This window comes from Trematosphaeria pertusa (genome assembly GCF_010094035.1).
Source record: "Trematosphaeria pertusa strain CBS 122368 unplaced genomic scaffold BU26scaffold_21, whole genome shotgun sequence".
Lineage (NCBI taxonomy): Eukaryota > Fungi > Ascomycota > Dothideomycetes > Pleosporales > Trematosphaeriaceae > Trematosphaeria > Trematosphaeria pertusa.
This window is the reverse complement of record NW_022987232.1, coordinates 3,592-18,533: the sequence shown is the minus strand read 5'-3', so window position 1 is coordinate 18,533 and position 14,942 is coordinate 3,592. Positions and strand designations below refer to the sequence as shown.

The window sequence follows — 14,942 nt, the reverse complement described above, 5'->3', positions numbered from 1 at the left end:
GGCAGATGCTCCCGCGCGTAATGAGTCAATCGCGGGTCTGACACGCAGTCACCTGATCGCGGACTATTGGCTTGAGCGGACTGAAGGATGGGCGTTATGCATGCCTCAGGTTGAGGTGAAGTAATGGTTAGCTGGGCAGACAGCTTGCAGATGAGTCATGCAGCCACGATATATTCAGCCTATCAGCCAACGAAGCCGCCCACCTTCGGTCGATAAAGGTGCATGAGGGACGAGAGCGAAATATTTCGTCGGGATCCTGAATGAGGTCCGCAACGGCTTTCTGTAGCTATAGCAGAACATTGGCACGGCTTCATTGGCGTTCTCATGGTACGTACCTTTTGCACATTTCGTCCTATCTAGTACTTGAGTACCTTCTGTTTATTGAGTATGCCATCACATCCTACGGACTCCTCTATGCGGCTGTACTTGGTTAAGCTTTTACGTGTGGAGAGCTACTTCGAGAAGACACTTTCACACAATATATAGTACATGCTCTAAGAGCCTTTATGCGGCTGTATGCAGTTGTGTTGGATCATTGGTCCGACGCTAGGTCTGTCTGTGTTCTTATCAAGCAAGTACCCACGAACGTGCGTGGCATGCTCTTCATCTTCCTCGTCTGCGCTACCCTCATCCTGGTCAATGCCGACAACGCGGGAAATTCGAAACAAGGCACCGACTCGAGCACATCGCTACTCATTTAACGCCTGTTTGCGGTCCTTGATATACCCCTCGGCCCTGGCGTTCTATGTCTCAAGCTCTTCCCTGTCCTTGCGCAACTTCTTGACCTCTCTATCAAACTTCCCTCCCATCTGAACGAGCGTCTTGTAGATCGGTCGAACCTTCATAGCGAGAAGAGGCCAGGCATTGCTGACGATGGCACGAACTGGTTCTAACTCGGACCTGCGTTCTGTAAAGAATGTTTCCGCTTCACAGCGGACCTCGACGCAATCTTTCCGTAAGGCCCTCTCCATAGTCTCCTTAGTGGCCTGTTCGCGTTCGTTTTAGTCACAGTCTTCGATGGCCTTTTCGATCTCCTCCCTGATCACAGGTGGTGGATCCGTCACGTACCCGCGCTGGCCTTCGCTAAGTTTAATCCGTGGAACCAACATCACGTCATCGGTCGTTTCCTCTCAGAGCCTCGTGCACAAACTCTTCGTCCTTCCATTGAAGCTCGGCATCCTTTGCATCAAGTGTCGTTTCATCGTTAACAGGTACGTAGGCTCTGCGATCCAGAGGAACGACTTACGCTCGTTAGGTTCTGTACATGTTGCTCGTGCTCCCGCTTCAACTTCCGCACCTCGGCCGCATGATCCCGCTTCGACCGCTCAACCTGAGCCATGTGTTATTCATTCGGTCGATCCTCTTCCGCCGCGATGTCTTCCGCCGAAGAGACTGTATTGGGGCGAGCACTTCTATTTAATTGAACATCGATGTAATATCTCTAAATAGCGCAAGCTCTTCCTATGTACGTCGCATTAGTAAAGCTCCCTCGCGCGGATGGCCCTAGTTAGAATAGGTTTGCTTACGGACTGCGGATTGCAGATATCTCGAAACTTATCTATCGCGGCTTGAGAAGGCACGGTAACTAGGTGAGGAGGCGTCGAAATAAGAGGTCAGGAACGTTAAGATGGCAGCATGTGTTAGAGTAGAGAGGAAGGGAGTGTAGTGTCAACGTTGCTATGCAGGTGGGACTGCCACGGAGAAACCAAAGAGCACGTTTCTTTTACCCAGGCCCGATTTGTCTTACCGGATGACGTACCTTCCCGACCACGGCCCACGCCCAGAGTCCTAGGGGCCTCCCGTGTACTTTTACAAAGGTATTTATTTAGTAGGATTATCTGCCTTGGATGCATTCTTGTCGCTCTGTTTGCTCCGGGCCATCTACGAGCACACCCAACCGCCAGCGCAACGCCGGCACATAGAGACACTTTGGCGTCCGAGCAGTTGCATATTCCCAATCTAAGCTTCTCAGACTGATATAGCGGCATATAATTTTTTAATGCTAGCACACGCTAGAGTGCTTAGATATTCTCCATATTCGCATCTGCGCCGACCTGGGGTGACGAGTCCGGTGCATGCGATTCCTCCAGACTCTACTCAGACTATTAGCGCAACCACCGCTCGCGAATCCAGACATATGTTCCGTTTCCGCTCTATACCGTTCTGTCGCGATGATGTCCGAATCAATGCCAAGTTCTTTCGCCAGAACCACGAACCTGATGATCTTGTTGCCACCTAGATTTAGATATCCCAGGGCTTGGTGCACTGCCGCGACAACGTTTTCATCCGCCGAAAGCCCTTGAGGCATGCGACCGAAAGCCGCAAGGGAGATTTTAGCGGCGCTGTTCTCCCATTTAATAAAATTGTCAATGAAGACACGCGAGACATCCTTGGCTTGCTGCATAAAACTGTTAGATGGCGGACATTTGCGAATCGGATGAAACGCACCGTGTCCACGTCCGGCAGAGGCTTCCGAGCGGCATCACTCGGCGTGTTTGCAAGCTTCTGTTCGGTAGCTTAGCACTATTCTGCTCAACTACGGAAGAGACTTACCAAGAGCAGCTCAACTCTAGCCTTCTTTGATGCCATTGAAATCTGATTGTGGGCCCCGCAATTGATGAGGATGTATTCGCATGTCAGGGTTTGTGCGTTAGGGCTCGGGAGAAGATAGCGGTGACGTCGAATCGAGTTAGTCAGCGGACGTTGCATTCACCCCTTCCGCTTCATCTCAACGTTTGGAAGCTAGAGCAGATCGCCGCCATTCTTTCTCTATATCAATATACGCACTCCTAGAGGTCCACTCTCCTCACAGATCTTGATCATCTCGCTCCACCAACCTTCACACAGTACGTCTTTGCGTGACCTGCTCCTGCAAATACCAATTCTCACCCGTATATCTCAACTGCACGGTGGTAGTCTTAGCTTCCTTCCGTTCCGTCTCCAATGCACCCATCCCATTCGTAGGGTCCATAGCCCTCGCCAGCACCAGAGGCGACGACTTCCAGATCGGCGTATCTGACGTTCGCGAACCGAGCATAGTTGTGAATACAAAAATCGTAACAATAAAGTACACCAGTAGAGGCCCCGATAGCCATTCGAGGGTGACCTCAAAGTACTGCTCCTGCGTCCACGCCGTGCCGCGCATGGTGGTGCTGTTTGGGGAGGTTCGCATCCTGCGTGGGCGTGTTAACTTGTAGTGAGGGAAGGGGTGTATGCCTTGAAGGACCTATAGCCGGACCATGGTCATTTAAAACGATTCGCGCATCGCTCGCTGAAGAACCTTAAGAAGGGTTTTCCCAAGCTGAAAGCGGATGGTCCGAGGCGAGCCGAAAGGCACACGTCAAGAAGATTACACTTACGCGTTGGTCAAAGAGGCAGCAATATTGTCCAGCCGTCGAGTGAACCCATGCAAGCCCCCCGCACTAGGACTGCAAACAACAGGGTCATTCCCGATGATGTCGGTCGCAAGTGTCGGGATCCAATCGCCAATAAAGTAGTTGTCTCCTGCCGTCGCGAACGACCCAGTGCCTTTAAACAAGGGCCCAATTCCCTGTTCAAAAATTTCGCGCATGTCCTTCGCTGAAATGCAGTACTGCTCATTCTCTCCGTCAGGCCTAGTGTAGCAGAAGGAACCGTTCGAGTAAGGATCGCTAGATGCGCCGCCAATCAATTCCCAACTCAGATTGTCCTGCGTTTCTAGGACATTTGTTGCTGTTGTTGCGTTGAGGTAGATGGTCTTGAGAGTCTGAAGACACGGTTGAAAGCTCCCTTTAAAGGCTTTCCAGTTTTTGGGGTCTTTCCGCTCTTCGAGCCACCTGTCAAAACCGCGGGTTTCCGACTGGTTGTCACAGGGTGGATAGAATACCATGTATACATCTCCAATAGTCACTGTTGACTGAAGGATGTGCGGGGCCGAAAGATAGTCGCTGATTTGAGTGATGGTCCAAAATGACCTCGCACCTTTGCCCAAAGGCGGATCCTCCCTTATCTCTGGAAGCGTGATATTGGAATCAGATTGGCGAGCAAAAAGACGTCCCGATACATCTTCGGTGGATGCGCAGATAGCTAATGTCGTATATGAGTCCCACTCGCAACGGTCAGCCGAGCAAAAGGCATCGACGTCAGACGGACTAGTATCGCTAGTCATGCCAGAGTAAATGGCTGCCTGAAGATCCATGTTCACTAAAAGGAAATTTTAGCGCGACATATTGCGTCCTCGGCAGACTGAGCTTACTGGCTTGGCTACTTTCGTTGAGCGGCGCATCGACCCGGTAAAAAGTCGAGAACTGCGCAGAGCCGGAGTACTTGGCCACCCGGGCTACACTACTTACGTCCGAAAGAGTGCGGTTCGTTATTTCTCTGAGTTTCGTCTCAACGGTTTCCTGAGCAAAGGGGGAGAAGCCAAGCATGAGGATGGTTGCAATAGCGCCGAGAGCTACCAGGTGGCTGATCCAGTTAGCCATGTACTGCCCCCTTCACTTCTGCAGAGCCACCAGAGGACCTTCAGCAAGCTATTGCGTGAAAGAGCACTTACGGTTGGATAGTTCGTGCCAGTCTCCAAAGCAGCCACACACTGCCATTTGGGCCTCGAGTCGCTTCGTCGAAAATGTGGATGTAGGACATAGGCTGGCGAGTTTGGAGCCACGGCCATTTCAGCTGCCCAATGCATGATGCAACTGGCACCATCAAGGATGATTGGGCTGCTTGAGAAAGCGCGGCCACCACGGTTGATAGTTGCACCACGCTCTTCCACTCCTCCGTTGATTGGCCTTTGAACCGGGCTAATAGGATTATCAGAGTCGCAAACGCGCAGGTACCGAACAGCCATGTGAGTAATTCCCACCACCATTCTCTTGCGAGTGCTGAATAGGGGCGAGAGCCCTGGTGAGGAGCCTCTTGAATAGTTTCTTTGGGATCGAGTTCTGAATCCGGCGACTCTACTCGGTGATAGGGCTGTAGTGGTATGGACACCGCATTCCCAGTTCTGCTAACCTCAAGCGAATGCTGCGAGGTTATTCTGGTGGAGCGACTGGAACGCGCTCCTTGAACTGAGTCCATTGCCGATTCGAATTGTGCAGGGCAAAAGGGATTGTCTCTCAAGGGAAAACTCAAGGGAAAAAAAATGTTAGCACGAACTGGTTGTTCGGAGAAGCAGCGGAATTAATACAACAATGTTTCCGAAGGGGCCAACCTCAGCCTTGCGCACTGCCACAGGTCAGCTTTATACAGCTCCCGCTAGCATGTCTCGGCTCGCCACTACCTAGGTATTCAGTGAGTGGAGCGGGGAGGTGGCCTAAATAAGCGTAGACATTCGATGGGCGGAATGCGTAGTTATTGGCCGGTTCCCTGCAGGCAAACCGGTGCCCAGGAATGCCATGATGCGAGGTCCTTGGCGTTCGTCGATCAGCTGAGGCGGTGGACCTCTTACTGGGTTGCAGCACAACGACGTTAGGCCTTACTCAGCCCCCCGATGACGATGGCGCATCCATGCTCCGTAGCATGCGACATAAGATCACGACGCTGTAGACTGGACGGGTTATCGGGCACCGGTGAAGATCCAGAAATGAGGTCCCGCAAGTGCGCAACGCCTCGGTGTTGATTTAAGGGTTGTTCAACTAGTTGGGAGGGGCCCGCGATACGATAGGTAAGGAGACAAACGGGTTAATAACTCAGAAAGTGAAGGACAGATGAAAAGATGATCGAACCTAGTAGCTAGTTATGATAAACTTAGAAAGACTACGGAGAGAACAGAGCTATATTACTAATAATGCCTTACAGCTTATTGCATACCTGGCTAGAACACGACAACTGCAATTGGAGGCACAACTTCCTTCTGGAATCCTAATACTACTTACCCCACAGTGTCATACTACACCAGCGGAACGAAGAGTTTCAGAGCGCATTGAATGTTAGGAATGTTTCCGATGCTGATTATATTTATTGTCACTATACTCTTATTCTAGTAGTGTTGATGGGTGTCGAATTGAGACTCCACTCTACTCCTTAAACTTGCACTTGAGCAATGCGCATGTATGAAGGAGTAATATCATGACCTCGCACGCGACAATGCGAAAGCACTGGAAAGTAGGGATAGACGTTCGGGATTGGTTCAGTCGCTCGAGACACCTGCTAGCATTTCTCTCAGCTCGTAGCTCCTCTCTCAAGTCCGCACTCATCCGAAATCTGCCAGTTGAGAATTTCTTTGCACAGGAGAGCCTGTGGCTTCTTGTTCTTCACTTGTTTGCATACCTCGTCAACTTATGGCTGTATCTTGGCTCGAAGCAATAACTGGGTGCTGTTGTTGGGTGGGACGTGCCGGCGCAGATGAGGACGAAATTGACGGTGGATAGGCAACCGAAAGCTGGGCCGACAAACTCTCCGCTGGGAACTTTCAGTGAATGACATGGCATGAGACCGAGTAACCGCATCTCCACCGCTCCTTCCTGGAATTTGCAGTTATCCCGCGCCTTGACAACACGTGACCGCACAAAGACGGAGTCCACATTCACTGGCCCATAAAATATTTTCTTCGGTCGTGCCCAACCTGTCCTCCATCCTCCACACGCGCCGCCACCATGGAGAACTACTATGCTAACCTTGGCGTCAGCAAAAATGCGACTATCGAAGAAATCAAATCCGCCTTCCGCCGCCTCGCAAAGGAGCATCATCCCGACAAAAAGGGTCCCAACCACGATGGTGACTCGACCGAGTTTCGAAAGATCCATGAGGCGTACGAGAAGCTCTCCGACCCTGCGCTTCGCGCCGCGTACGATGCAGAGAACTCCAAGCCGACGACCACCCGCAACAGCAAACGGCGCAAGCGCGCTAAGCAGCGCAAGCGGAGAAACAACCCCTACGCGTCGTACTCCCGTAGTTATTCGCGACCACAAGCAGAGTATTTCGAGGCGGCATTCTCTTCTAATACAATACTGACAAATGCTGCAGGGGACACCCCACCGCGCATGGCTGGTGCCCGTACGAGCCGGACCAGTGGTACAAAGAATCTGGGGAGGGGGAGGTGTGCAACTTCTGCCTGTTGTTTCTGCCTGGCGTGAGCCGATGCCCTGGCTGCTGGGCATTGGCTTGCCGCAGTTGCCTGCAACAGATCCGCGCAAGAGGATAGAGGAAGGCGGTGGACAAGGGCCCGAAGTCGTGGTGTGTGCCGTCTGGCGGCCGACGCCGGTAAAAGGGGACGGACACTTTGGGCGGGAAATGCGAGGTGCAACGCCGCCCGCTGTTTGACTTGGGGCGGAGTACTGCGCGGGAGGGGTTCTGTCTCACGGAGAACGGGCGTAACGGCGGTTCTACATAATGGAGATCAGTGGGATAGGAGGTGGGACCAATAGATACCTTCGATAATGTCACATGTTCCCAGTCATCATTCCTGAGTAGCGAGCTCCTCCAACGGGATCGCAACCCTGTTGTAAAAGTCGATAGCCGTCACTGGTCCCTTCAAGTCTAAGCACCACTCAACAGCGTCCTTGTACTTGGTGCCCACGCGGTAAGCCACTTCATGTTCCACCCTCATATCGACCCTCCTCTTCAGCTCCCTGGCCTCAGCCTCTTGGAAGTGTCGCATCTCCGGCCAGAGATATACTGGCGGTGGCTTCTTTGCTTTAGCTACAAGCAGACTTCTCAAAGGAGCCCAGATCGCGATCTCGAAGAAAACAAGGCCGAGCGAATAGATGCCGTAGTGAATCTGGTAGCCAGTGGCAGCGTCGCCTTGGTAGTTTGGGTGTCGGTATAGCGCTGACTCAGGATCGTTGAGCACCTTGCTAGGATCAATAGTCTAAGCCTCAGTATGCTGCCGGAAGTAGCTAAAGCCTTGGACCAGGGCCGTGTTGAGGGATTGAAAGCTTTGTATGGCATCCTCGGAATAGAGCTGTGGGAATCTTAGATTATGTTGGTGTTATTGATGCCCCTGTTCATCCAGTCGTAGCCGTACAACCTAGCGAGCGTATCCACAAGCCGTTTCGCAAGCTTATAGCGCGCCTCAAGTGCGGGCTTAAATAGAGCGTCATAGAGCTTTCAGAGCGAAAGAGGCTTGCTCAATTTCAAGTCAACAGCCACAGTTGGAATTGATGGAATGGATTGAAGCCGCTTAGATTTACTGAGACTATTCTTCGAACCGACTTCTAGATAACACTGCTTGTAAAGCGAGCGAGCGAGCGGTTCGCATTGTTTGTAAAGCTGAGTTTTGTATATACCTGGACTGGGAAGTGAATTTATCGTTAGGCCGAACCTCCCTGAGCCTACCAATAACCCAAAAGGGCCTCTCGCGATGAATTGTCTACTGTCGATGAGTCATGTTTCTCGCTGTAAGAGAAGAGTAGAAGGCTGCAAAAGGACTGGTATTTCAGATGAGCGATTTAAACAATCTTGTATGTTAGGCACTGTTCCATAGCAGAAAGTTGCGACTTACTCGTAGCAGGAGATTAAGAAGAGAATCCTCTCAACTCCACGATTCTTTACTTCCCATTTCCGCGTTGATAGTAAAACACGTTACCACTAATGTATTCTTAGGATATCTAGATAGGCAGGAATTCTAGACATCAAGAAATTAATCGGGTCTTATACAACTATACTCTCCAAACCCTATTCCCTTCCACTCCGTCTATTCAGCCTCAAATGTTTCGGCGTCCCACCCATAAGCGCGATTCAACCGTCGGCCCATCCTCCTCGCGTTATGGTACGGAATCTTCCCACTGGGATGTGGCTCATGAAAATGAATGCTACGCTCCAAGGCTTTGCGCCGCGGCGAAAACTGCCACACGGATCCATAGAGTTTCCTGGGGATGAAATCCATGCACGACATTGCATGGAGAAATTCGGCCCAGGGGATCTCGCCTGGCTGGTCCGGCGAGAGTGGATTGTGGAAGATGGTGCTGAAAACTTTGAGCGCGCGCTTCTTCAAGGAGAACGTTTGGGGCTGGGGAATGGAATCCTCATGTTGCTCTTGTGTCGGATCAATAGGGCCAACATGGGCGCTGTCCGTCAGCTGTTGAGAACGAGTCTTCGTTTTGATTGTTCGCGGCGCCGACACCTCGTTGGCGATCGTCTTCTCACTTCTCCTCTCTCTTTCCAGATCAAGGTTTTTCATGTCCTCAACCATGGCGTCGGTGTTCGCCTTTTGTGCAAGTGAAACAGGCGCCTGCCAATCTTTTGTTCGCCGTATTTCATCTCGAGCGGGCAACAGAGCGCTGATGACCAAATGTGACTTTTCATCCATCCCGTCTCGAAGGCTTTTGCGAATTTTGCCCCAAAGATGGTCCAGATGCCGTTCAGCGCGCTGCATAATCTCCACATTCTCCTGGGTTCGACGCTTCGAGACCGGATATTGAAACAAATCCGACAATACGTCAGCATCGGACCCTAGTTGCATCGAGCCTTGAGCGGCATAGATACTATTCATTGGTGCCTGGACATCTTTGTACCAAGGGCTCTCGAGCAGTTGGTATTCTTGCATACTTAGATGCTTCACGCCTCGTTCCAGGAGGAAAATTCGTGGCCAGTATCGTGAGAGCTGGTTGTAGAGCTCAGCCGTAAGACCTATGTCCGATATAAGATCATCCAGCATTGCGGTGATGCGTTTCTTTTGCTTCGAATCCGATTGGATCAATCGATCTAATTCGACACATAGGTTGCCCATGCCGCACACATGCACACGCTCTCGATCGTTCAGCCTGTTCAACAACCACATGAGCTCATCGTTCGTCTCCCCGTCGTCGGCGCTTCGTGTCTCAATAAAGACCCGTCTAGGGTCCGCCGGATCCGTTCTCCGTTGGAAATAAGTCCGCATAGACGGTGAAGCTGGGTACTGAGAGTTGAGACGTTGATACAGATAGAGTTCCATAGGATTGAGCAGTATACGTTTGACCTTTTGCAGGGCCGCCAAGAAACCGGGAAGTTGTTCTTCTCGCTCTAGTCCTCGTTCGTGGAACGTACGATCCATTTCAATAACTTCCTGGAAATGTTTTTGCAAAGCCCCCCACCAGTATGCATCCTCAAACGCTGAGTAAACAGCGTTCGGTACGCACTTCCAGCGCAAGAATTCTCGTTTTTGAGCTGCATTTGCGACCTGTGGCGCGGCTTTCCTCTTGTCGTCTAGGACCATGAGCATATGATGATCACCCCATTCCCTGACGTGGGTGGCAAAATAGCCTGGGTCCTCGTGGAGCGACAAGATGTGATCTTCCGCAGCGGCCAGTCTCGCATCTATAAGATCTTTCAGTTTCAAAAGGTCTGTAGTCTCCGGCCGCGTATATGGGGCACGTGTCGCAAGTGTAGCAACTGAACGCCATTCCGAGTCCTCTATGGTGAGGGGTGCAGGTAGAGCAACAGGGTCACCGCTCGTTAGATCGGGTCCTTTGTCGTGCAGGAGTACCTCGCATGCTGATACCAAGAATCGCTGCACTCTTTCTTGGATCTCGAGGAGGTCGAGACCATCTGCAGGATTGACGTGAATGCCGGTGCCCCAGTCTGCATAGGACTCTGTTCTGATGATCTTGCCGTACTCATTCCGCGAACACTCTCGAAAGCTCATGTAGTATGGTCCTGGGATAGTCTTGGGAGTAAGCGCACCAAATTTGACCCCTACGCCAATACTCTCGATATCGGCAAACCGGAAATCGATTGGAGGACTATGCCCGCGAGCATCCAGCAGAAGGAGGAATGTTTTGCCATTGCACAAGTCCTCTTGATTCATGTGAGGCCACATGTACACTTCCCTGAACCGCGTGGGCTCGCTTTGTCGCTCTTCGTCGCGTCGGAGCGCGTGGAAATCCGGGCGGTGGTTCCAAGCCATGTTCGGCCACGCGTTGAGGAGAATGGCCTTTCGCTGCTGTTGGGTTTTCTTCGTCCACCGTTTTCGAATGGTGTCTTCATGTCTCTCCAATATTCTCCTCAACCTTTCCACACTGTCAAAGAGGCTACTTCTCCATCTGTTCGCTTTGTTCGTGGCTTCTTCGACGCTTATGCGAGGTACGCCTAGAATTGATTCCATGCCTCCGAGACTGGGGAACGGCATGCCTAGAGCTTGAGATGACTCCCGCAACCCGCCTGCCATTTCGTGGGTCATTCTGGTAAGTTCCTCCAGCATTTGGCCATACTCCGAGGCTTGAGTGTCCGGGTCCATCGCTGCCAGGGCCGCGGACGACAAGGAGACAGCAGCGGGTGTTTCATGTCCTCCGAGAAGTGCTGCAAGATGCTGAAGGTTCATTTCTGAGCTTCGGATTGTGTAGAGTTGTAGCAAGTTTGCGACCAGATACTTCTCGATTACGGCGTGGGGCAACTACGAACAAGCGGTGAAGAATGCCAAGCTCTCGCTTACTAGGTTTCCCTACCTAGCGCACGTTCCTACCTGGCGTATAGTTTCTAGAAAATCTTACTCTCTCTAACTCTATAACTAATAGAGCTATACTAATAAAACTTAGAATATAAGTTTTATATAGTATAAAATTTAATATTATAAAATAAAATTTAAAAAAAACCTACTAGTTAATTACGTAGTAAGGTATAAGTAAAGTAATTATAATTAGGTTTATAGAATACTAGTAAAACTTTAGTTTCTAATTTAGATAAAAAAATTATCTAATTTAAATTAGTAGAATTCTCTAATTTAGATAAAAAATTATCTAATTAAAGACTTTAATATTCTACTAAAAAGTAATTAAGTATAATTAGAATTATAAGAGCTAGGTTTATAGTCTCTACTACTATAAGTATTCTAGAATATCTAGCTAAATAAGTTAGCTATAGATAGTACTATTTCTATAAGCTATAAAAATAAAGTACTAGTAGAGTAGGTTAGGTTAAATTTAGCTATCTAAAGGTAAAAAGTAGAGAAAAAGCTCTAAAAAGCGCTATATATAGAGATACTAAGTACTAAGATACTAGACTAGATTATATAATAAGATTATATAATCTAAGATTATATAATCTAAGATAAATCTCTAAACTAAACTATTATATTACTCTCTTTTATAGAGAGAGCTTATCTCTAAGCTCTAAAATATATCTTCTAGATTTTTTTTTTTCTAAAACTCTTATATTATACTCTTAACTATTTCTTTTAGCTTATAGTAAGTATATTTATATTAGTTTTAAACTAGAAGCGCTTTTATAGCTACTATCTTCTCTCTAGAAAGAAAAAGGCTTATTTTTACGTTAGTAAGGTAGCTTTCTTATTAGCTCTCTTCTTAAATAATACTATAAGCTTAGTAGAGTTCTAAATTACTTAGTAGTATTTTTATATTACTTTTACGTCTTCTACTCTTATAGGTTTTAAATTCTCTACTATCTTTTCTAGAGTTTTCTCTTTTTTATATACTATAAGAGCTAAGTCTATAGTCTCTACTACTATAAGCGCCTCTAGAATACCTAGCTAGATAAGTTAGCTATAGATAGTACTATCTCTATAAGCTATAAGAATAAGAGGTACTAGTAAGGTAGGTTAGGTTAAATTTAGCTATCTAAAGGTAAGAAGTAAAAGAATACTCTAAGAGCTCTCTATATATAGAGGTGCTAAGTACTAAGATGCTAGACTAGGTTATATAATAAAATTACATAACCTAAGGTTATATAACCTAAGGTAAATTCTAAACTAGACTATTATATTACCCCCTCTTATAGAGAGAGCTTGTCTCTAAGCTCTAAAATACGCCTTCTAGATCTTTCTTCTTCTAAAACTTCTATATTATACTCTTAACTATCTCTTTTAGCTTATAGTAAGCGTATTTATATTAGTTTTAAACTAGAAGCGCTTTTATAGCTACTACCTTTCTTCTAGTTACTTTACTTTTATAGAGATTTAAGCTAGAAAACTTATTTTCGCGTCTATAGAGCAGCCTTATTATAGACTTTTATAAGAGCTAGGTCTGTAGTCTTTACTACTATAAGTATTTCTAAATACCTAGCTAGATAAGTTAGCTATAGATAGTACTATCTCTATAAGCTATAAGAATAAGAAGTGCTAGTAGAGTAGGTTAGGTTAAATTTAGCTATCTAAAGGTAAGAAGTAGAAGAATACTCTAAGAGCTCTCTATATATATAGAGTACCTATACTAAGATACTAGGCAGAGTTATATAACTTAGGCGAAGCTAAGTTAGGCTAAAGTACTAAGTTAGAGTTAAGTTAGACTATTATATTACTCTCTCTTATAGAGAGAGCTTATCTCTAAGCTCTAAAATATGTCTTCTAGGTTCTTCTTCTTCTAAAACTCTTATATTATACTCTTAACTATCTCTTTTTAGCTTATAGTAAGTATATTTATATTAGTTTTAAACTAAAAGCGCTTTTATAGCTACTACCTTCTCTCTAGTTACTCTATTCTCTATAGAGCTCTTAACTATTAGAGAGAAAAAGGCTTATTTTTGCATTTATAGAGCAGCTTTATTATAGGCTCTCTTCTTAAATAATACTATAAGCTTAGTAAGGTTTTAAATTACTTAGTAGCGCCTTTACGTTACTCTAATATCTTCTACTCTTATAGGTTTTAAATTCTCTACTATCTTCTCTAGAGTCTTCTTTTTTTTATACACCTTAATCTAAGTATCTAATTATAATAGTAGCTCTAGCTTATCTAGATATACTACGTAAAAGTCTTTTACCTTATAGAAAATATTAATAAAGTCTATAGTATTATACTAGGTAGAGTTAGAATTATAAGTAACCTATATAGCGTAGTATTAAAAGTAATTTTAATAAAGATAGCTATCTAGAATTTTATATACAAGCTATTCTAAATTACTATCTACTTTAATAAGTAGCTACTTAGACTCTATCTACTCTAGTAATAGCTCTAAAGCTTTCTATAACTAATTAGTATAAAAGATATTATATATATATATATACGCAGGTAGCTAAAGCTAGAAGAAGTAACTCTTTATAGTAATAATTAGGTAAAAGCTATATATCTATTAATCTAGCTTTATACTAGGTTAATCTATTAAAAAGCTATAAGGTTTAATATAGATAAGGTTACCTACTATAAAATTAAGTTCTTAGCGTTTTTTATTTACTTAGAGCGTCTATCTAGCTTACGCTTTTATAATATTACTTTATATAATTTTAGTAGCTTTTTCTATAGCGTTATATTACTTCTTAGTAAAATTCTAAGCTTTCTAGCGTAAGAAACGCTTATATAGAGTAGAGACTTTTATTATATACTTCTTCTAATTCTAGTAGTATATTAGTTAGTATTTAAATTTAATTTTATATACTATTAGTTCTATAGTTTTATATAGTAACGTAGCTTATACCTAATCTATATAAAGTAGAAGATCTAACTAATTATTCTAGTAGTAGTTAATAAATAGATATAGACGCTAATTAAGATATTAATTAATAATCTTTATATTTCTATTAGTTTATAAGTAGTATATAGTAGAAAGCTTCTACTTAATTTCTATAAGCTAATAGAGCTTATTTATAAAGGTAGAGATAAACTATAGACTATAATCTAATATAATAAACCTAGAAGAACTATATATATACTAGATATATTAGTAATATAGCTCTACTATATATTAAGCTATAATTTTCTTATAGTAGAGTAAAGAAAAGCTTTACTTACTTAGCTAATTTATAATAACGTATATATAGTTAAATTCTTTCTTATTAGAGAGAAAGCTTTTAAAATCTATAGAGACGTTCTACTATACTCTCTTAGAGATAGATAGAGGCTTTAGAAGATCTAGCATCTTATTCTATAAAGTATAGCTCTAGTAGTAAGCCTTATATACTACTATATATATATTAACGTCTTTTTATATACCTAGCTAGTAATATTAATCTTATAGTAACTAGATAGTTTTTTTTTATTCTAAGTAGATAGTTACCTAAGTAGTATATATAACGCGTATTAAATATATCTATAGATAGTTAATAGTAAAAACTATTAATTAATTCTAATAGATTAATAAGCTATCTTCTATTTTCTAGG

General features: G+C 45.2%; 6 protein-coding genes across 6 annotated transcripts; 1 reads left to right on the top strand and 5 right to left on the bottom strand.

Moving 5' to 3' along the window:
* Positions 1-743: 743 nt before the first annotated feature.
* BU26DRAFT_571158 (uncharacterized protein) lies at positions 744-1,339 on the bottom strand (the record flags this gene model as incomplete). Its single annotated transcript, XM_033834110.1, has 2 exons — positions 744-986; positions 1,247-1,339. The coding sequence occupies 2 exons, from the start codon at positions 1,337-1,339 to the stop codon at positions 744-746; spliced, it is 336 nt and encodes a 111-aa protein (XP_033676922.1).
* Positions 1,340-2,839: 1,500 nt separating this feature from the next.
* BU26DRAFT_584799 (uncharacterized protein) lies at positions 2,840-4,177 on the bottom strand (the record flags this gene model as incomplete). The annotated part of the gene is made up of 2 exons (XM_033834614.1): positions 2,840-3,173; positions 3,360-4,177. The coding sequence occupies 2 exons, from the start codon at positions 4,175-4,177 to the stop codon at positions 2,840-2,842; spliced, it is 1,152 nt and encodes a 383-aa protein (XP_033676921.1).
* A 383-nt stretch (positions 4,178-4,560) lies between these two features.
* BU26DRAFT_393357 (uncharacterized protein) lies at positions 4,561-4,854 on the bottom strand (the record flags this gene model as incomplete). The annotated part of the gene is made up of 1 exon (XM_033822725.1): positions 4,561-4,854. A coding segment is annotated over one exon (294 nt), but the record flags the coding sequence as incomplete, so codon positions are not given.
* Positions 4,855-6,581: 1,727 nt separating this feature from the next.
* BU26DRAFT_389409 (heat shock protein DnaJ) lies at positions 6,582-6,773 on the top strand (the record flags this gene model as incomplete). Its single annotated transcript, XM_033822684.1, has 1 exon — positions 6,582-6,773. A coding segment is annotated over one exon (192 nt), but the record flags the coding sequence as incomplete, so codon positions are not given.
* Positions 6,774-7,378: 605 nt separating this feature from the next.
* BU26DRAFT_571154 (uncharacterized protein) lies at positions 7,379-7,869 on the bottom strand (the record flags this gene model as incomplete). Its single annotated transcript, XM_033834109.1, has 2 exons — positions 7,379-7,775; positions 7,832-7,869. 2 exons carry the CDS (start codon positions 7,867-7,869, stop codon positions 7,379-7,381), a joined length of 435 nt encoding a protein of 144 aa, XP_033676918.1.
* A 484-nt stretch (positions 7,870-8,353) lies between these two features.
* BU26DRAFT_161863 (uncharacterized protein) lies at positions 8,354-11,257 on the bottom strand. The gene is made up of 2 exons (XM_033820149.1): positions 8,423-11,257; positions 8,354-8,378 (listed from the first exon to the last, which is right to left on the bottom strand). Exon 1 carries the CDS (start codon positions 11,216-11,218, stop codon positions 8,615-8,617), a length of 2,604 nt encoding a protein of 867 aa, XP_033676917.1. The 5' UTR covers positions 11,219-11,257; the 3' UTR covers positions 8,354-8,378; positions 8,423-8,614.
* Between the last annotated feature and the right edge of the window lie 3,685 nt (positions 11,258-14,942).

Bases quoted from the DNA above. Each gene is read 5' to 3' on its own strand.
- BU26DRAFT_161863 (XM_033820149.1), bottom strand. From the start codon at position 11,218: ATGAACCTTCAGCATCTTGCAGCACTTCTCGGAGGACATGAAACACCC.